The 24,701-nt window shown below is 35.8% G+C and overlaps 1 protein-coding gene across 1 annotated transcript in view; it reads left to right on the top strand.

The window, feature by feature from the left end:
• The window catches only part of LOC107667014 (receptor-type tyrosine-protein phosphatase gamma-like), a 95,383-nt gene that overhangs the window by 56,378 nt on the left and 14,304 nt on the right, over positions 1-24,701 (top strand). The window contains exons 5-14 of the mRNA XM_016458588.1: positions 3,752-3,847; positions 6,235-6,301; positions 7,468-7,625; positions 8,962-9,157; positions 14,095-14,279; positions 17,064-17,172; positions 17,274-17,323; positions 17,767-18,526; positions 20,010-20,148; positions 23,802-23,893. Of these exons, the coding sequence (XP_016314074.1) occupies positions 3,752-3,847; positions 6,235-6,301; positions 7,468-7,625; positions 8,962-9,157; positions 14,095-14,279; positions 17,064-17,172; positions 17,274-17,323; positions 17,767-18,526; positions 20,010-20,148; positions 23,802-23,893 (1,852 nt within the window). The remainder of the gene's footprint in view (positions 1-3,751; positions 3,848-6,234; positions 6,302-7,467; positions 7,626-8,961; positions 9,158-14,094; positions 14,280-17,063; positions 17,173-17,273; positions 17,324-17,766; positions 18,527-20,009; positions 20,149-23,801; positions 23,894-24,701) is intronic.

The raw sequence follows: 24,701 nt of genomic DNA, 5'->3' as shown, positions 1-24,701 counted from the left end.
AAAGTTTTTGTTTACATAATATATGTGTGTACTGTGTATATTTATTATGTATATATGAAGACACACACATACAGCATATATTTTGAAAATATTTACATGTATTTACGTATATACATTTATATTCATATAAATTATATCATATATAAATATATTTAATATATAAACGTAACATATTTTTCTTAAATATACACATGCATGTGTATGTATTTATATATACATAATAAATTTACACAGTACACGCACATATATTATGTAAACAAAAACTTTTATTTTGGATGCGATTAATCGCGATTAATCGTTTGACAGCACTTATATATATATATATATGAAAGAATTAAATAATTACAGATATTTTATTTATTTATTATTTATTTATCTTTTTATTAGTAGTATTATTAATTTGTTTTGTTTTATAAATGAATTTTGTGGATATGAGAAAAGAAGTACTGAGCCCCAGTACTCATCTCAGTCAACAATAACGAAAAGCCTTAATTTTTAATTAAGTGTAATTCCTTTCCATGCCTAACAAGGTGCTTCTACTTGTTTTCAACAACCTTCCAGTTCAAAAAGTGTCTCTTTTGCCTTACATATATTATTTTGCGCAAAATTAGCATTAGCTCTTGCTTGTAAACCTTCTCCATTTGCCCTTGAAAACACTGGATGCACATTCAAGTTTGAGAGCTGTGTGAGACAAAGCTAGGCGCAGGAAACAGTGTACACTGCAATCAGTTTTCATTTTGAGATTTCTGAGAAAATGGTGCAAAGCCAGAGAATTCCGGATGGACACACCACTGCATTCAAGTTAAATATCATTATGCAATCGCACATTATACGCTAGATCTTGTGAAGTCAAGTGTATGCTGGCCTTTTTTGTTTCCGCACATGGTTTCTGTCCCATTTTGATTCATTAACTAAACATGTTTGTGCTGTGCTTTACTTTCGGTCACCATAAACTCTGTATTGGCTCTTGGAGGAAGCTAATTGGCTAATGAGGTTTAGTGATAAATGAGTAATATATTTCCCCCTGTGAAGACACAATAAATGGACACCATTAAAGTCTGTGATTTAAAAGAGGCCTGAAGGAGACTGATTGGTTTTCATTAAAGACTTTAACTTTGTTCTTTCTTCTCTTTATTAGCGATTTAATTAATTGTTCACCCCTTCTGACATTGTCTGGTCTTAATTACTTTGTTTGGAGGTTAGTTGCCTAGCTTTTGCCTTAAATGCCCTGGGTTCCTTTGACATGTCTGTTGCCTTGCCAAGGGCGTACCAGTCTCCTAAATAGAAATAGCTCTTTATTTCATTCCATTTAATTTCAGTGTTCAAACAAGGTCAGAATATGCTCAGAGTAGAAATTAATCCTAAATTCTTGAGCCGAACCCTACTGGCATTTCTCCATGATCTAGCAGTATTTATTTTCTGTCAGTGCAGTGTCTACACAACAACAATTTAGAGGATGGGAAAGCGAAATAATTTGTATTCATCAGTCTAAGTTAGTTGGAAATTAGCTGGCACAGAGGTCAGACGACCTGGGCTGGGTCCACCTCTCTGGCAGCACTTTCTCATTAGACGAATCGACTTTGCTCCATAAATCCCATTTTACACAGAAACACAATTGATGTGTATCCGCATGCCGCTGGATAGCTGCTAAGCATTATCTAGCGATTTAAAACCCAAATGCAGAGACTGAGAAGAGATGCATCCAATTATCTCTCGACGACTTCTGTTGACCTCTGCCTCAAATCTGGCACAGTAAATTAAACTACAACAGCAATAATGTTAATTTAATTTTTTGTCCTTTTTGCCACTTTTTTTAGTGTTGCTTGCCAAGGCAAGCATCAGCATTAGTATTTAAATTAACTCTTAACCCGAATTATTAAACTTCGGCACATACTGTTTGCATTACAGATGTTAACCCTGTAAAGCCCAACGTGAAATGATAGCTTTTTAGAGTAGTTGGAACAGTTTATTGAAACTTTAGATAAAATATTTGGTTCAAATATTAAAAAAGTGTACATACATCAGGCTTTTATAACTCATATAGTATGATATAGTGAGAATGTGGAGCTCAAATTCAAAGAAGAAAAAGCACTTTTTATTCAGAGGCCCAAAGTGAGAAAAAAAATATGTAATTTGGTAAAGACAACAGACTACTTAAATCAATGAGAGAACAGATTACTTACATAAAATGCATATAAATAACAGTTCTCACCCTAGATCTCCCAAAAATATCTTAAGATGATTTTTACATCAAAACCTCTGTTCACATTATATCAAGATTTTTCTAAAAAATTATGTATGGATAATCAAGTAACCCTAAGTTGTTTCAGTCTAGTAAATGTTATTCTTAAGATTACTTTATAAAAAAACTAAAGATTCCATAGCCAAAATACATGTGCACAACCTAAAGACAAGCATTTTTAGAAATATATTAAAAGTACTTTTACTTGCTAAAAAAGTATAAATGCTCAATCTGAGAACAGAAGGCATTAAGAAGATTGTGTGTATGTGTGCAACAGGCTTTTCAGCTAAGTTTTGATCGTGTTAATAATTCAGAGGCCTTAGATTCATGTATCAGATATGATACAGTAGGCTTTATAGGGTTAAATCATATCTTAAATTGTGCAGTTTTTTGAGGAAGAATGTTTTTTTAATTTTTTAAGTGATCTTGTGTTTTTTTTTTGTGTGTGTGGATGATGATACAACGAGTGAGCAGATCCATGTACAGTACCTGCTGTATCCATATACCATATAATATAAATTCATATCTAGGGAACAGAGTGTTAGTATGCGACTACATAGAAAGTACTGTCTTTGACTCGTAACCTGTTTTTAATGTAGTTAGCGTCATATTCTATAGCAAATTTGTCTAGTTTATAAAAGGTTGAGTTTGATTGGATGCCTCTGCTTTTTTTCTATCCTAAGTGTAGGATTATATGGTTAGCCGCATTTTATTCTTTGTATTTAGCATTATTTTCTCATCTCCTGTCCGCAACATTATCAAAACAAGCTGGCGCCCAGTCAGTTGAGAAGCACTGGTCTAACAAAACGAGAGCTTGCAATTTTTCATACATGCACCATTGAATGACCAGGGAAATGTGCTAAAGCGAAGTCTACAATATAAAACGATGAGAGAACAACACGGGCAGGCAAATAACGTTGGTGCACGAAAGGCTGCCAGAGAACAAGCTCAATTGGAACGTGATTGTCATAGCGAGGCTTAATCTTATTCCCTGCATTTCAACGATCTCTTTCACGATTGCTCAGCTGCTGTGAGCTTTGACATGCCATTCGTCCCGCTTTCCTTTCTCTCCCTCTCTCTCTTTGTAAGATCGTCCGTTTTTTCTGTAATAGTAGATTTAGTATTTATTTGACACATGGCACGTTGTGCGTTTGTTCAGAGACAATGTTTAAGGCAACAAAGACATGTTGTTTGTTGTTCCGCGCCGAGGGGGTTCGCTTTCTTCCTAAATCCGTCCTCAGAGAGAAAGCGTATAATCCTTAGTTGTCTCAGATGTCAAAATGTGGAGTGATGAGAGAAGTAGGATATGACAGATATGCCGTTATTGTGTGTGTGAAGATGATATCAATTCGTGAGGATTTGACCGCGCTACTGTACCAATTTCGATACCACAATGCATTGTGTTTACCCAACAGGAAAGTCAAAGCAGAACATTAGTATGAGCCGTTTCATACCCTGTCAAATAAGAATGCAGTTATAAAACCATGTTCTCATCTCTTTGCCTCATAGATGCAGATTTATTTCTACAATTCGGATGATTTTGACAGTCTGAGCACCGCGATAAAGGAGAGACGAATCATCGCCGCCATGGCTGTCTTCTTTCAGGTGAAGATCTTCTTTGATTTTTGGGGGATTTTCGGATGTTTACCAGCCTGTGAAATAGGGCTTTATAGCTCGTGGTACCAGAGACTAAAAACATCAGATAGATTTGGTTTGGGCCCATGTAGCCTCAGGGCCTATTTTCACCATTAGAAATAGGTAGAAGAAAGCGCAGATGTCTTCTGCTGCCCTCTAGCCATCTTTCTCTCAAAGTATAGTAGAATAAACTTGCTTCTAACTTCAGTTTCAAAGAATAATGAAAGTCCATGGGGCAAGGCATTGCAATGGGATAAAAGTTAAAGTACGACTAAACTGCTTCAGCTGCAAGACTTTGGGAGTGACTAGCATGATGAAGTGGCCTTCTAACCTTCTCTGTTCAAAGGTTCATGTAATTTATGAACATGTAAACAATGACATAAGCATGCACAACAATGACGTAACCAAGTGGTCAAAATTTGGAATGGCCTCTTCTGGTGGATGTAGTTAGCCATGTATTCTGATGAAAGAAATTATTTTAATAAAATTGTTATATAATGCCATTTTAGTAGTTCAGTATATTAGGGGCATTATTGTGGTTTTTTATTATTGTGGGAAACCAAAATAAAATCTGCAGACTTTATTTTTTGTTTTCCATCTGGGCCTGCATAATCAGACATTTATCCTCTAGAAAAGTAGTCTGACCACTGAAAGGATGATTTAGACAACTTTACAGCTAATATAACATAAATTTTATTGTTCTGCTTACCAAAATTGCACATATTTGACCAAAAATACAGTAAAATCAGTAATATTGTGAGATATTATTACAATTTTAAATAACCGTTTTCTATGTTTTTCAATTTTATTTATTCCTGTGATGCAAAGCTGAATTTTCAGCATCATTACTCCAGTCTTCAGTGTCACGTGATCCTTCAGAAATCATTCTAATATGATAATATCTGGTTCTCAAGAAACATTTATTATAGGTGCCAATGTTGAAAACTGATTTTTGTGGATTTTTTGTGGAAACCGTGATGCATTTCAGAATTCACTGATAAATAGCAAACTCAAATGAACAGCATTTATATGAAAAAGAAATTTTTGTCACAATTTAGTGTGAATAAAAGTATTCATTTCTTGTATATTACTGACCGCAAACATTGGAACGGTAGTGTAGAAAAATATTATACAGTGGGTACGGAAAGTATTCAGACCCCCTTCAATTTTTCACTCTTTGTTATATTGCAGCCATTTGCTAAAATCATTTAATAAATCTGCAAAAATGTCAACGATTCTGTGTTTTTCTGTCAATATGGGGTGCTGTGTGTACATTAATGAGGAAAAAAAATTAACTTAAATGATTTTAGCAAATGGCTGCAATATAACAAAGAGTGAAAAATTGAAGGGGGTCTGAATACTTTCCGTACCCACTGTAAGTGATTAAATGCAAATGCCAGCTTAATATTTCTGCTTTTGCAGAAATGCCTTGTTTCATAGACCTCCATTGTAATTGCATTACTACAAAAAATTTTCGTTTGTTTTTACTGAGAGACAAGTTGAAGAAAGTGACAAACATATGCTATTATGCTACTACCAGCATCGTCTCCTGTTTATTTTTTACTTTTCCTTCTTTTTCAACTGTGACAAATGTTCTTATCAAGGGTGAAAATGGCACATTTTCCACGCTTTTCTTAATGAGTCAAGCCAAAAAGGAAGATTTGTGGTGCACAGCCTCAGTATTCAGGGATGTCATATGAATGTATAGAGAAAACAGGCTTAACAGGTCAGCGTGATGATCCTTGAAAATAACATAAGCTTTTTTGCATTCCCCTTCATTCACAACATGCTTCGCACACTCGCATACAGTAGGTTTTTACACACCTTAACTAAGGTGACAGGCCTATTCTTCACACTGAAAGTGGAACGCAGGTGGGTCCTATGTTTATCCGTTGTCAAACGGTGAAAGAATAACCTACGTCGGCGGACTTAAACTCTTTCGCCCACATGCGACAGCGTTATGGCTTACCGCTGTTAGTGCTTAGACGAATGGTGTCATGTGGAGTGTGACATGTCCGTTCCTGTGGGTTTTATATAGTTAATCGATGTGGAGCTCCTGTATTGGAGGTTCCCTTGGGCTCTTTTATTGCCACCTAGTTCAACCAAATGAATCCACAGAGAGCACAAGTGAGTATATTTCATCTCTGACCTGAATGAGCTTCTCCATCAACCTGAATAAAAGGTGCTTATGTCAGCGTGCTCTAGTTTTTAATGTTGCATAAGCAGAGAACATGGGAAACTTATGTTCGATAATAGCAGGATTTAAATGCAGCCCATTCTTTTTGTGTTTCTTTAACATAGAGAAATGGAATAATCACTAATTTCATGCTGCATTTTTCTGGGTTTTTTTTTTCTAGGTGGCGAAAAAAGTCAACATTGCAGCTGAGCCCATCATCACAGGTCTCAAACGGGTAGTCCATCATGGTAAATGTTGCCATATAAACAGCTTTCAGAGTGCACAATTATAATAAAATGAAATAAAAATAAATAAATAATAAAAACCGAGCATCTAAACCTTCTAAGCCTTTTTTTTTTTTTTTTTATCTACAACCATTTTTTTGCTGTATATACAGTTCTTATGTTGGCTCTTTAGAGATTAAAAAGTCAAAGTGTTGCAATATAGCTTCTTCAGAACAACATATTGGTTCTAATAGAGGAAAAGTGAAGCTTTTCTAGGTTCTAAAAGAACCATGAATTTCAAAAAGTTATTTTTTGGAATTAATAACATTGAGTTCATATAATGAGAAACTAAATATGAAGTTTGAATTGTATTTTTTTTAATAAAAGTTAACTACTATGAAAACAAACACTACTGTTCAAATGTTTGGGGTCGGTGATTTTTTTTTAATTATTATTTGAAAAAAGACTGCAAAAAAAACTAATATTGTGAAATATTATTGCAATTGTAAATATGTTATCTGTTTTTAATATGTTTTAAAATGTAATTTATTCATATGATGCAAAGCTGAATTTTCAGCATAATTTCTCAGGTCTTCAGCATCACATCATCCTTCAGAAATCATACTAATAATATGCTGATTTGCTGCTCAAGAAATATTTCTAGCTATTATCAATGCTAAAAACAGCCGTGCTGCTTAATATTTATGTAGAAACCTTCATACATTTTCAGGATTTTTTTGGTGAAAAGAAAGTTCAAAAGAATAGCATTGATTTAAAAGACAATATTTTGTAACACTCTAAAGGCATTGACTGTCACTTTTTTAACAATTCCATGCATTTTTGCTAAATAAAAGTATTCATTACTTACTGAGCCCAAACTTTTCAACAGTAATGTAATTGTAAATTTAATCAAAACTCTCTCCAAGGTCCTAAAAATGTATTAACATGCAATCACTGCATCTATTGTTCAGAAACGTGGCCCACCCAGTTACAGTCTGGAAATAAAGAGAAAGCTGGGCAGATGCTTTTATTTCTAAATGCCAGAAGAAGAACTAACAATAAGATAATAAAATGTCACCAAAACCTGTGTATATGCCACATGTGCATCACATCTTGCTGCCTCATAGTGCTTCAGGCAGGCTTCATAAGATCTGTCTTGGAGTGTTTATTCTGTGTCTTTTATTTAACAGAGAAGGAAACAAACCTTGGTCCATTCATACTGAGGGATCTGTTGCCATCATCCTTGGGAAGTTATTACCGCTACACCGGCTCTCTCACGACACCTCCCTGCAGTAAAGTCGTGGAGTGGATCATCTTCAGTCGACCTGTTTACCTCTCCTACCACCAGGTTCGCAAATACACAAACACACACACACACACACACACACACACACACACACACACACACACACACACATCATGCCTACATGCACTTTACATTCATATGATCATGTATCACCTCCAGCTGTGTGCTCTATGCTTGAAATTGGTCTGCGTTCATTCTCCTGTTTCATATTCATACCATCTGCAAGCAAGCACACAAACAGACAATATTACACTAGCAATGCGATTCATCTGCTGTGCTCAAATGTTCCTGGAAATGAGACGGTGCAGAAGATTTACTAAATAAATTCATGCATGTATATGTATATGTGTGTTGTAGATATATAGTCTCATTGCATTGTATATAATGAAGTGGTGCTGATCTTCACCAGAATAATGCTCTTTCTAAAATTAATCTAAGGATGCACAATATATGTGACCCTGGACCACAAAACCAGTCCATAAGTGTCAGTAGAAGTTCTTAGCAATGCATATTACTAAACAAAAATTAGGTTTTGATATATTTACAGTAGGAAATGTACAAAATATCTTCATGGAACATGATTTTTACTTAATACCCTATCTATTTATTTATTTGTGCTTGTTTGTTTGTTTTATTTATTTATAATAATTAATAATGGTCATTTAAATAATAGTTTATAAATAATATATTAAATAATTATATTTTTATTATATAAAAAATTTAATAATAATATATTGTATTATTAATAACATTAATCATATATTATTATTATTATTATTATTATTATGTATAATAACAATACAGATATTATTTTCATTATTTACTCATTTACATCATATTGTTAAGTAATGCAAGTCATTTTGATGTTGATAGTGGTAATAGTCATATTTTTATTATTATAAATGTACAGAATTATATAATAGAAATATCATTATTCACAATTTCTAAACTTTTTTTTTCAGTCAGATTTTATGTGAATGATAATGTCCTCTTAACCACATCTATGGCCTAGCAACCTTCCAAAACACCCTAGCAACCACACAAAAAAATCACTATAAAAATGTAGTATAATAATTTATACACTTTTATATTGACGTATGACTGAATGGTTAACTTCACTCTGAATAAATCAACCTCACTCCCAAATCTCACTCTGGAAACAGCTAACATGGATGAACTTATCCGTTCCGATCTTTTACTTTTCTACCTGCCTTATTCAGAGTAAAGCCACAAAGTCATACCCAGCATGCATTCCCTTGCAAAGCCAACCTAAAAAATGATGAAATGAAACTCATGAAACTCAAGAAAATCATGATTAAACTCGTGGATAATGTTATTCTTTGTCTTTCTGCCTCTCTCTCTCTCTCTTTGGCTGTAGCTGGAGGCGTTCTACTCCATCTTCACCACAGAGCAGCAGGATCATGTGAAGTCCGTGGATTACCTGAGGAATAACCATCGGCCCACTCAAAATCTCGGCAGCCGGCAGATCTTCAAATCGACTCTGATGGATGCTTGGATGCCCGACCTCATGACAGACAGCATGGCCAGCGCTGCAGACTCAGAAACTTCTCGAGGTATGGTGGCTTTCTTCCCAAAACTGGCCTGACCAATGAAGAAAGAAGGATACATGCTTTTCATTTTTAAATAAGAGACATCATAGCCTTCGAAAGGATCCTATTTCAGGAAACCGTCTTTATGAATCAAACATCTGTACATTTACCACTGGAACTGTGCTTATTTCTCTTGGCTAAATCTATAGTTCAGTTGTTTCTCATTCGTCTCATGCATAAAGTGCAAAGCTGGTTGTTTTTGGGATATCCATTGCTCTTGAGACAGACTGAATAAATAGGATTTATTAATGCAGTGACTACAGCAGCGCAGCGCTCTGAGCCGAGCCAGTAACTGGGGGACGCTGTACTGTGTGCGTTAATGATAGCGTTGTTTTCCTCTCCGGCTGAGGGAATTGATTGCTATTGGTTGTGATGAAGTCGGGAGTGATGCAACACAGCCGAAAGGCGGAATAATCATCATTAATATTCCCTCTAAAAATAAACTCGTACAAATGAACACTGTGTGGCCAAACAGCAGTTCTGGCGTTTTCCAAGCAAGCGGTTGTGAAAACCCTTTGCAATAATACATCTTTTTATCGTAGTGTTTTTCTGTTTCTGTTTTTTCATTCGGTTTCAAATGCTTTATTCCATGGCGTTTTCCTTGAATACGGCACACTTTTGTCTGCTTCTTTTTAAAGAATTAGCACAAATATGATGTTTTTGTTGTGAGAATTCTTAGATATGCTCAGCTTAGTTTGATATTATGTTATTTAGCAATCCACAAAATGTCTACATTTTTACATAAATTATAAATAATTATCAATAACTACAAAACTATTAATTTAATTAGCAATATATATATATATACATCAATTTAAATAATTTAATATTATTTAAATTACATTTTGCTTTGTAGTTATTGATAAAGCAATGTCTTAATTTTTACACAAATTTGGCAGTTTATTGCCTTTTCAAGCTCAATCATTCAACCCTGTTGCCAAAGTTGTAAGAAAAAATAATCAAACGTATTTTTTTTATTCATGTGAAATTTATCAGTAACTACAAACCAATATTCATTTATTAATTTAATATTTAATTTGATGTAAATTCAGCTTAAAAAATAACTATAGCACACAAATTCTGGGCTTTGAATTGTATTTATTTGGCTAACTGGGTTGTAAAAAGATACAAAGCTCATATAAACACTTAGACACACACACTCTGCACAGACACGATAGCACGGAGCAGATCACATGCGCGAGTCGGCGCAGACCACAAAATGTATCGGAGCTATTTGAATTCTACACCGAATGCTATATTTTATAGCAATATGGATGAGATTGTGGCTGGCATACCCTGTCAAATGCGGCTTTACGGAGCTCAACGGCTCTGAACGGCTCTAGCCCAAGCTGTGATATAAACGAACGCTATTGGCTATTTTAAAAAGGGGCGGGGCTGCTTGATATGTCCCGCCCTGTCTTCCTGTTTCAGTTAAAATGACGTCAACACATAGAGTAACGCTGTGTGTTTCTAAGCATTTCAGGGGACCTTTAAATCATTCCAAACCCTATTTTGTACACTAAATGCAGAAAGTGCTATGTAATACGTACCTGTCAAGCATAGAGCGTTACTGTCGCTATACCCAGTGCTGACATCTTAGCTTGTTGACTACATAAACCAAAGAACCGCCTTGAGAATAGAGTCAATTTGACTTTGTGTTATCTCTGCCGGACAGTAATGGCGGCAGTCATTAGCATGCTGATGATTGAACTGATGAAAATAATGGGCTCTCGCTGAGTCACCCGTGCTAACAGAGCTCTCGAGGCCGACTTCCACAGCAGATGCCCTTTCACTAATCACCCCCTCGTCCTCGTTTCACTTCTTGTGCTCTTGCGATCTGCCTCTCGTTTCACAGACGTGTTTATCACAGGCTTGTTGACAGGTCGCTAATGCTGATACACACACATTAAGAGTAGAGGCTTTTGGCACGATGACTTTATCAAGCGCCACTTATGCGGTCCGCCCAGCTTGACAAAAACACGTCCCACCAAATGATTTGTGTGATAAGTGACGTCAATCGTGCAATTACGTCTGTTCGCCTTTTCAGGGCTTCTGTAGTCATTATTAAAAACAACTTTTTTACTGTTTATCAGGTTAAAATGTATTCATTTAATAGCATGAGAAAAGCATGAGTTAGATTGATGCATGCACCATAATCTTGATGGGTGCCGCAGGTTCAGATCTGGCCTGCAACATTTTAAATGTATTCTGATTGGCTGTGATTGCGTCACATCCACATGCGCGAGTCGGCGCAGACCACAAAATGTATCGGAGCTATTTGAATTCTACACCGAATGCTATATTTTATAGCAATATGGATGAGATTGTGGCTGGCATACCCTGTCAAATGCGGCTTTACGGAGCTCAACGGCTCTGAACGGCTCTAGCCCAAGCTGTGATATAAACGAACGCTATTGGCTATTTTAAAAAGGGGCGGGGCTGCTTGATATGTCCCGCCCTGTCTTCCTGTTTCAGTTAAAATGACGTCAACACATAGAGTAACGCTGTGTGTTTCTAAGCATTTCAGGGGACCTTTAAATCATTCCAAACCCTATTTTGTACACTAAATGCAGAAAGTGCTATGTAATACGTACCTGTCAAGCATAGAGCGTTACTGTCGCTATACCCAGTGCTGACATCTTAGCTTGTTGACTACATAAACCAAAGAACCGCCTTGAGAATAGAGTCAATTTGACTTTGTGTTATCTCTGCCGGACAGTAATGGCGGCAGTCATTAGCATGCTGATGATTGAACTGATGAAAATAATGGGCTCTCGCTGAGTCACCCGTGCTAACAGAGCTCTCGAGGCCGACTTCCACAGCAGATGCCCTTTCACTAATCACCCCCTCGTCCTCGTTTCACTTCTTGTGCTCTTGCGATCTGCCTCTCGTTTCACAGACGTGTTTATCACAGGCTTGTTGACAGGTCGCTAATGCTGATACACACACATTAAGAGTAGAGGCTTTTGGCACGATGACTTTATCAAGCGCCACTTATGCGGTCCGCCCAGCTTGACAAAAACACGTCCCACCAAATGATTTGTGTGATAAGTGACGTCAATCGTGCAATTACGTCTGTTCGCCTTTTCAGGGCTTCTGTAGTCATTATTAAAAACAACTTTTTTACTGTTTATCAGGTTAAAATGTATTCATTTAATAGCATGAGAAAAGCATGAGTTAGATTGATGCATGCACCATAATCTTGATGGGTGCCGCAGGTTCAGATCTGGCCTGCAACATTTTAAATGTATTCTGATTGGCTGTGATTGCGTCACATCACACAGCAGTGTCACATTTTGTGGGGCTGAATAGCCAAAAACCTGCTTAAAAGCCTGATCAGGGCACATTTGGTAAAGATTATTTTTAGCTGCAAAACTAACCTAGTTCATGTCAGTGACATCAAAAAAGTGCCAACAATGAGGTCACTATAACAAGGAAGTTAAATAGCCATTGAAACAACATGATGAGATGTGTTTTTGTGTGTGTGTGATAACACTGCTAACAGTCCTCAGATACCTTTGCTTCTCCCTACACTCAAAAACATAAATTAGATCAATAGTACTACCACTATTAACCAACATTAGCAAATTATATTTGCCCAATTACTATTTATAAAAAGTGTAGAACTTAATTGGCAGTTCTAGGGCTGTCAATTTAACATATCAATTGCATTTAATTAAAACATAGCAAGTTTATACATTTAATCCTGCTTTACTTTACATAAATTATGTTATAAGGATTTTTATATTTTAAGTTATGTAACATGGAATGGGTAAGGAGGGCTTTTCTTTGTAAATAATGTTATATGCAGTTAATTATGATTTAATTGATCGGAAAATCATGTAATTAATTGTTTATATATATATCATATCACACTTGTGCATTTATTCAAGTATATATGTAAAAGCAGGACTCTTACACTACTGTTTAAAAGTTACTTTTTTGAAAAAAATTATACTTTTATTCAGCAAGGATGCATTAAATTGGTCAAAAGTGACAGTAAAAATGTTTGTTAATTGTTACAAAAGATTTCTGTTTTTAAATAATGCTGTTCTTTTTTTAACTTTCTGTTCATGAAAGAAAAAATGAAAAAATGTATCGGTTTTCCACAAAAATATTAAACAGCACTGCTTTCAGCTGTTCTCACATTGATAATAATAAGAAATATTTCTTGAGCAACAAATCAGATGACAATGATTTCTAAAGGGTAATGTAACACTGAAGGCTGCTAAAAATTCAGCTTTTCCATCACATGAATAAATTGCAGTTTAAATTGTTAAAATAGAAAACAGCTATTTTAAAATGTAATAATATTTTACAATATTACTGTTTGTACTGTATTTTGATCAAATAAATGCAGCCTTTGTGAGCACAAGAGACTTCTTTCAAAAACATTTTTTTTTAAATCTTTCCATCCCCAAAATTTTGAACGCTAGTGTACTTTTACTGCATTAATTTTTCATCATTGTATCTGCATTTGAACTGACGTGCGTGATTGGTGTACTTCTTCCACCACTGAGAATTACACACACACACTCAGACTTCCTACTGTGTCCACAGTAGCACACGCAGCCACAGCCACAGCCACGCATGCATGCGCTCACTGCAAAGCCTGGAGGCAGATTGAGATGAACTCATGTATTATTTTCCACTTTGAAGCAGTTTCTAGTGAGAACGCTTTGGTGAGTCAGACAGCAATAAAAGATTTAGCTTCACCTGGGGGCTGCAGTCGTGGACCTGTGCGGCTGAAATCTGGCTCCGCTCCCACTGCCGAAGAGCCGTAATTCCACCCGTTTATCTCCAGTCACACATCCCTAATCAAATGAGAACAACTGTACCTTCTTCCTCCTTGTTTTTTATCAGTCTTATCTCATTGATCTGCTTCTCCTCTCTCCATCCAGTCTGTAGCAGCATCCCTGACAACATGAAGGTCCACCCTCTGAACAGAACTGCTCTTTTGTTGACCTGGGACAGACCGTCAGCTGTCTACCACCCGCCTATAGTGGGCTTCCTTGTCTCCTACAGCTGGGTGAAGGATGAAATGCCTTTTGAGAAGACCTTCACGCAGAGCGGCGAACACAGCACGGTAAGGCTTCCGACAATGAGAGGCAGCACATTCAAAGTGTCAACCACTGCAATCCTCATTTCCTCAGCAATAATTATTTTAGTCCTGGTTTTATCTCAACCATGTATTCAATCACTGTGTTGAGGTTACATTAGGATGAAGGCGCAAGAGGCATAAAAACTACTAGACCATCAACGTTTGGTCGACAAAGATGAGTCTATTAAATATCGAGTGTTAATAACATGGACATAGTTAATATTATATGCTACTGTTCAAAATATTTGGGGTCAGTGAGACTTTTTTAAGAACTTTTATTTAGCAAAAAATGCTGATCAAAAGTAAAGATATTTGTTACAAAAGAGTTCTATTTAAAAATGCTTTGTTTTAGAACTTTCTACACATCAAAGAATCCTGACAAAAATGTATCATTGTTTCCACAAAATAAATAAAGCAGCACAACTGTTTTCAAGATTGATAATAATAAGAAATTATTCTTGAGCAGCAAATCAGCATATTAGATTGATTTCTGAAGGATCATGCGACACTGAAGACTGGAGTAATGTTTCAGCTTTGCCATCACTGGAATAAATTACATTATTACATTAAATTACATTATATATTAAAATGAAAAACAGTAATTTAAAGTAATATTGAAATAATTAGAAACAATATGTAACAACATTTATTTTTTACTGTATTTTTGAACAAATAAATGCAGCCTTGGTGAGCAGAAGAGACTTTATATATTAAATATTATTAAATATGAGTATAATAAAATGTGTACCTTTATATTAAAATGTGTAATTTTAAGTTTTATGAATTTATTTTAATGTCTTTTAGTTTATGTTGAAAATAACTTATATTCATTTTTTTTCCATGCATGTATTTTTGTATTGGCAACCCAAATAAGTTGGAACAAATATAAATTGTAGTACTACAATGGACCATTTAGGGTTCACAGACCCCCTGTTGAAGACTCTTGAGCTAGACAGTAGTGTAAGATGTAATGGAGCACCTCCGCTATTACAAATCCAGGATCTCGAGACGTGTTGTAGTGCCCACACTTGTCGAGAGTAATCTGGAATGAAATATATTAATAAGACCTAAAACACTGTTGTATGGGACAGATGTGAGGATGGCAGGGTGGCCCGAATGGTGTCATGAGCCAATTAATGAACTGAATTTGAACATTTGAAAATATCTATAAATTTTACCCTTGATACAGCCACTTGAGCATGATGTCAGAAGAACCTGTTGCCAGAGCCTTGTCTTCTGGACCCCAGCATTCCCTCATAATTCTGATGGGTGGACTGCTCTCATCGATTTGATGGACTTGGACAGGATTTTGTCTTTCTTCCCCCAAGTCTAATGAATGACTTACACCCATGTCTGTCAGTCACCTTATTGGAGCGTTCTTACACACACAGTATCCATGACAACAAGACCGTGTCCAGCCAGTCGAAGGAACTTTTTCTGATGAGCGCTGTCAGTCTTTTTTAGCCTCGGTCAAATTAGATTTGGATTTAGTTGAGGGATATAACTGCCATGGTTAAAGTCCAATTATTTTCTTTCACTCTACATCCCATCATGACTCTCTCATCTTTTTTTGCCTCTACATTTACATTTTTATTTCAATTTTGAGCCCAGTCACAGGTTGTGCCAGCGAATCGAGACCAACTTTAGGTATATGAAATTCAAATCAGTATCTATCTAATTCTGGGACACTGAGGACCACTGAAAGACGGAGCAGGACATTGCAATAAATAAGTGTCAATTTATACAAATAATAATGGCAGATGTCAAATTTGCTTTGACATTTCGGATTTGGAAAATAAGATCGTCAGATTTACATCCGCTCACTCTGTGTTGTGTAATGAGGTTTTTGGATTTGTGTGTAGCTGTTGAAGGGACACTCTGACTGCATCCAACATTCAGAAATGCATAAATTAAACTTAATTTTGGTCAGCTGAAGACAGCTTGAAATCAAATTGTGGTGTTTAATCCATGTCTGTTAGCTTGGAGGCCGTCTATATATGACTGTACAACAAAAACTTAGGTATATAGGCAGATATATACGCATTGAAAATGTATCATCTCTTTCTGGAAAATGAACTGTAATATGAATCTTTTGCTCGAGGTTTAGTACAATTTTTTTTCATGATTCACTACAGCCATTGCTCCCCATTATAAAACAATGGTTATGTTGTACTGTTGTATAGTGCATGTTGTCAAATGTACACTAGTACCATTCAAAGATTTGGGGTCGATAAAATTATTTAATGTTTCTTACGCTCATCAAGACTGAATTTATCTGTTTCTTTTCTATTTTAATGTAAATGTAATTTGCATCCTTTACTCCAGTATTGAGTGTCACATGATCATTCAGAAATCATTCTAATATGCTAATTTGGCACTCAAGAAACATTTATTATTATTATTATTATTATTATTATTATCAGTGTTGAAAACAGTTGTGCTGCTTAACATTTTTTGTAGAAATCATGATGCATTGTTTATGAGGTTCTTTGATGAATAGAAAGTTCAAAATTACAACATTTTTGTAACGTTATGTCTTTACGGTTAGTCTTGATCAATTTAATGCATCCTTTTTGAGTAAAAAAGTATTATTTTCTTTCAAAAAATTGTAGCGCTTATCTGCGTGTTCCTTGCATACTGAAAAAGCGCATACTGTACATTACTGCAAAGGTAGTATAAGTTATTCTGAAGGTATCCAGTTTCTATTCTTGCCATCTATGTGTTGCACTGTGTTATTAAAATGTATGGTGTGTCATATGTTTCCTGCAGAGGGCAGTCATCACACTCGTGTCTCCAGATGTCCTGTATCTGTTCAGAGTGCAAGCTGTATGTCAGAGAGACCAGCGCAGTGACTTCAGCCAAACACTTTTATTCAAAGGTTTGTCCCATTTTAAGTGGCTTTCTCAATTACTCATCAATTACTGCTGCTATTCAAATTCTTTAGAACTGATTTTCATTCTGTGTGATTTATTTTTCAAGCAAACACCACAAGGATATTCGAGGGCACAAGGATTGTGAAAACTGGAATGGTGGGTAACTGGTTTAATCATTTCTAAAGGCCTGTTCACGCCAAGGATGATAACTATAACAACAACAATAAAGATATAGTTTTAAAAAATCATTCTAAATTTTAAAGAATAGCAGAGATTTACCAAAAACTTTGAGCAGAGATATATGCATTGAAAATGTCTTACTGGAAAATGAATAAAATATTAATGCCGTCATCATCTTTTTGTCTGTTGAAATGTTTTGTCTAATAAAAAGAAAACATTGACAGCCAATCAGAATCTGTCCAGCTTTAAAGAGCTTGAGCATTTAAAGCGGCAGATGACAGCACTGCAGTGCATGCTTATAATATCAGATGTTATCATGCGTTGGTGTGGACGCTAATATAGTTATCAACTATAAAGTGTATTTATTGACTTTATTTATCGACTAAGAGTATTTCTTTTCTTCTTCCGCCCCGTTCTAGCCCACGGTTTCCCCCGCCTCTTCTGCAGACATGGCCCCTATAAGCTCAGGCTCCTCAACCTGGACATCCGCCGGCCTCCCCTTTTCCTTCGTCTCAATGGCTACGGGAATGGGGCCTCCATCCAGTGGTGGACAAGCCACTGTAGCATCTGTGGTGACCAGCACTCTGTTGGCAGGACTGGGTTTCAGTGGCAGTGTGATTTCTTCCCTCCCAGGATCCTTTTGGCCAACCCACTCTACAAACTCAGGCCCCACGCCCACTCAACATCCAGCCACTCCCACAGCCGAAAACACCCCATCTGACAGCAACATCCTGACCTCTGAGGACAGCACTGAAGCTAATAACAAACAGGAAGAAGACCGTGAAAGAGAGGAGAAAGAGGAAGAAGAAGAAGAAGAGGAGGAAGAAGAGCAGGGAGAAGAGGAGAAGAAGAAAAAAAAGGGGAAAGATGTGACAGTCAAGGACAAAAAGCAGGACAAAGCGGTGCCCCAAAAACCAACTGCCCCAGTTCCAACTTCAAAACACAGGGAAAGGGGTCGAGAGAGGGCTGATGTTAACACTGAGAACTCCTCATTGGCCCCTAGAACAGTGGAAGAGCAGGTGCCTTGTGCCACAGAGAGGCCTTCTGGTGAGGATTCATCAAAACCAACATGGCTGGTAGAGAATGACAATGTAGACATGCAGCTTCCCTCCAGCTCGACAGAGACCACTGAACTCACCAATGAAGAGAAGGCACACTGGCCATACTTCATTCACACTGGTAGGTGAGCTACAGACTTGCAGTCTAAAGCTCAAGGCATCAGCATTAAAGGGTTAGTTCACCCAAAAATGAAAATTCTGTCATTAATTACTCACCCTCGTGTTGTTCGAAACCCGTAAGACCTTCGTTCATCTTCGGAACACAATTTAAGATATTTTTGATGAAATTTGATGGGCTCTCTGACCCTCCCATAGACAGCAAGGTAACTACCACTTGTTTTCTTTGCGCAAAAAAGTATTCTCGTAGCTTCGTAACTTTACAGTTGAACCACTGATGTCACACGGACTACTTTGTCGATCATCTTGGTACTTTTCTGGACCTTGAACGTGGTAGTTACCTTGCTGTCTATGGGAGGGTCAGAGAGCCCATCAAATTTCATCAAAAATATCTTAAATTGTGTTCCGAAGATGAACGAAGGTCTTACGGGTTTCGAACAACACGAGGGTGAGTAATTAATGACAGAATTTTCATTTTTGGGTGAACTAATCCTTTAATATACACAAAAGACAGTACTATTAAAATTAATAAGTGGTGCCAAATTGTCTCCAAAAAACGTTAAATAATATTAAAATATATTGAAATACAAAATATGTGTTAAAATGTATAAATACATGTTAAAAAAATGTAGTTATTTTTTTTAATGAAAGAAATTAATACTTTTATTCATTAAGGATGCATTAAACTGATTTAAAGTGACAGTATTACATTGCTACAAAAAAATCTATTTCAAATCAATGCTATTCTTTATTTGAAAAAAATATATAAAAATCCTAAAACAACTATTGTGATTTCCATAAAAATGAGAAGCAGCACAACTGTTTTCGGCATTGATAATAAGAGATGTTTCTTGAGCACCAAATCAGCTTATTTAAATGATTTCTAAAGGATCATGTGACACTAAAAACAGGAGCAATGACTGTTGAAAATTCAGCTTTGGAATCACAGGAATAAATTACATTTTACAATATATTAAAATAGAAAACAGTTATTTTAAATTGTAATAATATTTCACAATATTACTGTTCTTCTTGTGTTTTGGATTAAATAAATGCAGGCTTGGTGAGACTTATATAAAAAATATCTTACCAACCCAAAACTTGTGAATGGTGGTTGATGTAAGTATTATTGTGAAATAAATGTTTATTAAAATTGTATTAAAATATATAATAAAATGTAATTAAATAACATAAAATATATAATAAAAACAAAATGACAATATAAAATGTATAAACAAAAAATAAATAATCAGAATCTGAATATAAAGTACTATATAATGTAATAAAGACTGCTGTATATGGATTATTGTAAAATATATTATATTTCATGCAAATTTATAGTTGAAATAAGCTTTGCAAAGGAAGATCATTGTACAAAAATAGCTGTGTTGAATATGCATGAATGCGATTGCAAGCATTTATACTCAAAATAAACTCTGCTTTTTGTATTTGTTACCTTGCTGTGGTCTCCTTTGACCATCATGCAGAGAGGAACAGCATCTCCACTGTCACCCGAGACCCGGTGTCAGCATCTAGACGGATGGAGTGGATCATCCCCCTGATGGTGGTCTCTGCCCTCACGCTGCTCTGTCTGATCATGCTGCTGGCTGTTCTGGTCTACTGGAGGTAAGACACTGTTGAAAAACCATAGTTCATAAGGCAGAGGTGAATCGGCTATTGACCAGCACACTGGTCTTAGATCATCTTGGACCTTTATTGGGATCTAAACTGAGAATATAGCATCTAGAATCAGTTTTATTCATCTAATTTCCTTATCTTGTAACAGCTTCTACATTCATCCTCCTAATTTTTTGGAGCTTTGAGTTTTTTTTGTGAACGAATGCATCACCTAATTAATATTCATGACAACATGTTATGTGGAGTAGATACGTCTGGTCATGGTTGTGGCTGGTTTGTAAACAGTGTAAGGTCGCTCTGACCCCTGATTCCACACCTCATCTACCTCTTTCTACTCCATCTACTGGCCTTTATAAACCTGGCTCAGCTCCCTGGAGAGTCCCAGCCCCATCTGCCCGCCCTCTCCCAGACCGCTCTCAGCCCCATGGTAACCGAATAAAAATCCTCCTATGGAGCTTCCTGCCAAATACCACCATCCTCCTGTTCAGTCTTGTGTCTGTTTGTGAGCTAAGAGGTTGCAGGCCCCCTGGGGACCATGAGTCTTGTTTGGAGGGACCCAGCTGTGCTCCAATCTGTGAAGCGTATCATTTAAAATGTGAACACGCAGTACAAACAGTAATGTTACATTAAAACATTAATATTTAAAAGCAATTTTATATTTAAAATGTCTGTATGACATAAGATGATTCTTAAATGTTATTTTTTTCTATTTTATTACAGGTTTATATTCAGTATTACTTTTAGTAATCTTTTTTTATTATTATAGTATTTATTGATATTTTGAATAAGCTTATTTTTATATTCTCAGTTATGTTTTATGTTTTCTTTTTAAATTGTCATTATTGTTAAAAAGTTTTCATTTTAGTCATTTTAGTACTTTAACTTAAACCTATTTATTTCAGGTACAGCATGATTTATTTCACCAAAGCAACATTTCTCATTTCTTGTTTAAGGTTTTTAAGTTCAAGTTTTCATGTAATATTAATATTTTATTTGAGCTTAATTTCAATCACTGATAACAGTTTTTAATAGTTTTAGATGTAGTAATTTTAGTACTACAATTTAATCTATTTATTTCAGGTATAGCATGATTTATTTCACCAAAGCAACACTTTTAATTTTTGTTTAGGTTTTTAAGGTCAAGTTTTCATCCAATATTTTATTTTATTTTTTATTTAAAATTTTAAATGTAGTTATTTTAGTACTACAGTTTAATCTGTTTATTTCAGGTAGTTGCCAAGGCAACAGTTCTAATTTTTTTTTTGTTGTTGTTTTTCATCTAATATTAGATGAATATTTTATTTCAGTTTTATTTGACTTATCAAAATCAATCTTTAATGGTATTATTTTTAGTAATTTTAGTTCAAGGGATAGTTCAACCAAAAATGAAGAATGATGGTAGCCATTAACTTCCATAGTATGGGGAAAAAAATACCATGGAAGTCAATTGCTACCGTCAGCTGTTTAGTTACCAATATTTTTCAAAATATCTTATTTTTGTGTTCAAGAAAAGAAAGGAACCCATACAGGTTTGGAACAACTTGAGGGTTAATAAATGATGACAGAATTTTCATTTTGGATGAACTATCCCTTTAAACATGAACGAAAATTGGAAATCTTGGAAAGTTTGGAAATCAAATCTAATTTTTCAATTTTACATCAGATTTAATTACCTAAAATGATTTTTAAAGGTTTTAGATTTAGTTAACAATAACAGCAGCACCAACCTCACATCTTTATAAAGCACGGCTAATTTCGACAAATTTTTGCCTGCAAGTTTCTAATTGCAAAGCAATTACGTCAGCCGACAAATCATGCAACTTGAAAGGAGAAGATAAGAGCAGTTTGATTTGATCACTTGATGGCTTTATAAGAGGTTGATCAGTGACAGTTAAAGTGAATGAAAGACTGTTTGCACGGTAATCAATCTGTTAAGCGAGTGGAAGGAAGACAAGTGACGAGATGCAACCGCTCCCCCGAGAACGTGTCAAGACATCACCACTGTCAAATTTCAAGAACGTGGAGAACAAAGCTACCAAGCGAACAAAAGCCATTCAAAACATATTCCATTCTCGTTTTCTTATAGCTGGAGTTCACACGAGTGTTTACCAGAAAGTATGCTATTATTTGCTTAAAATTAAGTTATGATGTTGCCAAGGCGATAGGCTAATGAGAGGTTTACGTAGGCAGGGTTCCATCTGGATGGCTCAGAGGCTTTCAGTCTGCTCAGACTCACAGATGCCCATTATAGACCAAAGATGCTGCACTTGTCTCCGCGGTACATTTCTACACATACGCATGAGATCGCCTATGAGTTAAAGCAATTTCAGAGCTGATGCAGATGGGGTACGATAAGAGGTTATATTTATCTCTTTACCATTCGCCTGTTTTGCATTCTCAAGGATTAGGGTTTTCACTGAAGGACCCTTCTACACCATTAGTCTAATGTCTCTAAACACACGAGAGATCCCCCATCATAAAAAGGTCATTAGTGTAGGGTTCCTGTCCCCCCTCGTCCTCTCTCCTCAGTCCCCCAGCCCCCCTTCTTCATCAGAGCTCAGCGAACATTCAGACCGTCTTTCTTTCTTTTTATCTCACCTCCCAAGGATGACTAGCATCTGCTCATTGCTCTGCATGAAGTACAGGTAGGGGCATGCTTATACAAATGCTTCATGGGAATTGCATGCAAGTCAGTCTTCGATGAGGGGTGGGAGGGGTCTGTTTTTTTGCACTGCAAATGAAATAAAAGACATCGATTTTTAAAAGATCGATCCCAAGGCAGCATGAGTTGTGTGTGCAAAGTTTGGCTGGATATTTGGTATCATCACTTTGCTGTTCATGTATATTTTATGAAACCTACAATGAGAACTAGACGTCTGTGGGTGTCTGTATTAGCGAATGCGTTTTAATTATAAATAAATATGTCGGGGATAGACTTTATTATGCATTATGAGTTTGCCTAACTTTCTTTTAAAGATCTTGAATGTAATTACTGTCATGCTGTTATAATCTTAATTTGTTGCTGTTGAAAATTTTCCAATTATTAAAGACAGGGTGTTATGCAATATAAAGAAGTAGTTGAATGGATTCATCATTTCATGTATGGTTCATATTAATAATGATAAACTGATACATGTCTACTGAGCTGATCCAATATTTAACCGTTTTGTGATTCTTAGCCTCAGCCGATACCATACACATTTAACAGAATTTAAGTTAATGTTATTTTACGAAAATAAATACTTAAATAATAAGTTACATGGAATAATTTTGAGAAAAATAGATAAACACATAAAAAAAAAAAAAAATTTGTGTAAAAAAAAAAAAAAAAATCTTGTGATTTAGTTGTATTATGTCATACATATGTACAGTAGTATATTTAGGCAATATGTTTGGTATACTCATTCTTTTGTAGTAATGGACTGATATCAGAGTTAAAATTGCAGGCTGTTGAACAGAAACACGGGTCAAAACAGCACAAACAAGAGTATAGAGCTTGACATCTAAAGTGGTTTGTAAATTAGACTCTGACATTAAGTGATCACCTAACAACAATTCTCAGGCTTCCTCAGAATTAAGGAGCTGTCTAAAATCCTCCTGATTACCTGCTTTCCACTAACCGAGACCGTGTCTGTTCATAGGAGATTCTTCCAGACCGCACATGTGTATATTGAAGACAGGAACTCTCCCAGAGTGATCCGCAATGACAGTTTCCCCATCCTGTCTACAGCGGGTGAGTAGCTAAACAAACAATTGAAAACACATCATGCTGCAATAGCTTTTATTTTACGTCATTTCATAGGAGTTCTTTAGTTTTGATTTCATCACATGGGCCCAAAGGTGATCCTAAAATGGGAGGCAGCTGTCTGTTTGGGAAGCAAAGCAGCTCAATAGCTTTTGACATGGCTATATTCTGAATCAGAAATGGATCAATAAGATATAAGAAAGTATAGCAGCAGAGTGAGATGACAGTTTATAAATGAAGAGTTAATTTGCAAAAACCGATAACTCCATTTTAATTGTTTTTTTCAGAAATCACGTTTTATTTTTATTGCACATTCCAAGTAATATCAATCAAACTGCAGTTGGGTTGTTTTGATTAAGTAATAATAACTTAAACAAATACAGGTAATTTACAAAATTAAAGTTAATTGAAAGTATGTTTTTTTTACATATTAAAAGTTTGTTTTATAGCAAAAGCAGGTAACTCCACATTTCATGTTTCAGACTTTGTAATCTCCTCAGATGACGCTTTTCCCTCGCCATTGTAACGCGCTGCTTTTGCAAGGTTCCGTGAAAACGTTTCAGCTTTTATTTTCCTTTTTCGCCCTGAAGAAGACATCACAAGTTCATCAAGTTCGTTGAAATGGTCCATCCTCGATCACTTTTAGTCAGCTTTGACGAAACTAGTGATGTGTCGTTCGCGAACGAGCCGGTGTAGTGCCGAAATTTGCACCCTGCCAGATTATGCACCCCCTAGTATTGGTAGGTTTAGGGTTAGGTGTGGGGGAGGGGTTAGGATTAGGGGTGGGGTTGGGATT

Source organism: Sinocyclocheilus anshuiensis, unplaced genomic scaffold, assembly GCF_001515605.1.
Source record: "Sinocyclocheilus anshuiensis isolate Anshui unplaced genomic scaffold, SAMN03320099.WGS_v1.1 scaffold615, whole genome shotgun sequence".
Taxonomy (NCBI): Eukaryota; Metazoa; Chordata; class Actinopteri; order Cypriniformes; family Cyprinidae; genus Sinocyclocheilus; species Sinocyclocheilus anshuiensis.
The sequence above is the reverse complement of the archived record's forward strand: the minus strand, read 5'-3'. Positions and strand labels throughout refer to the sequence as shown.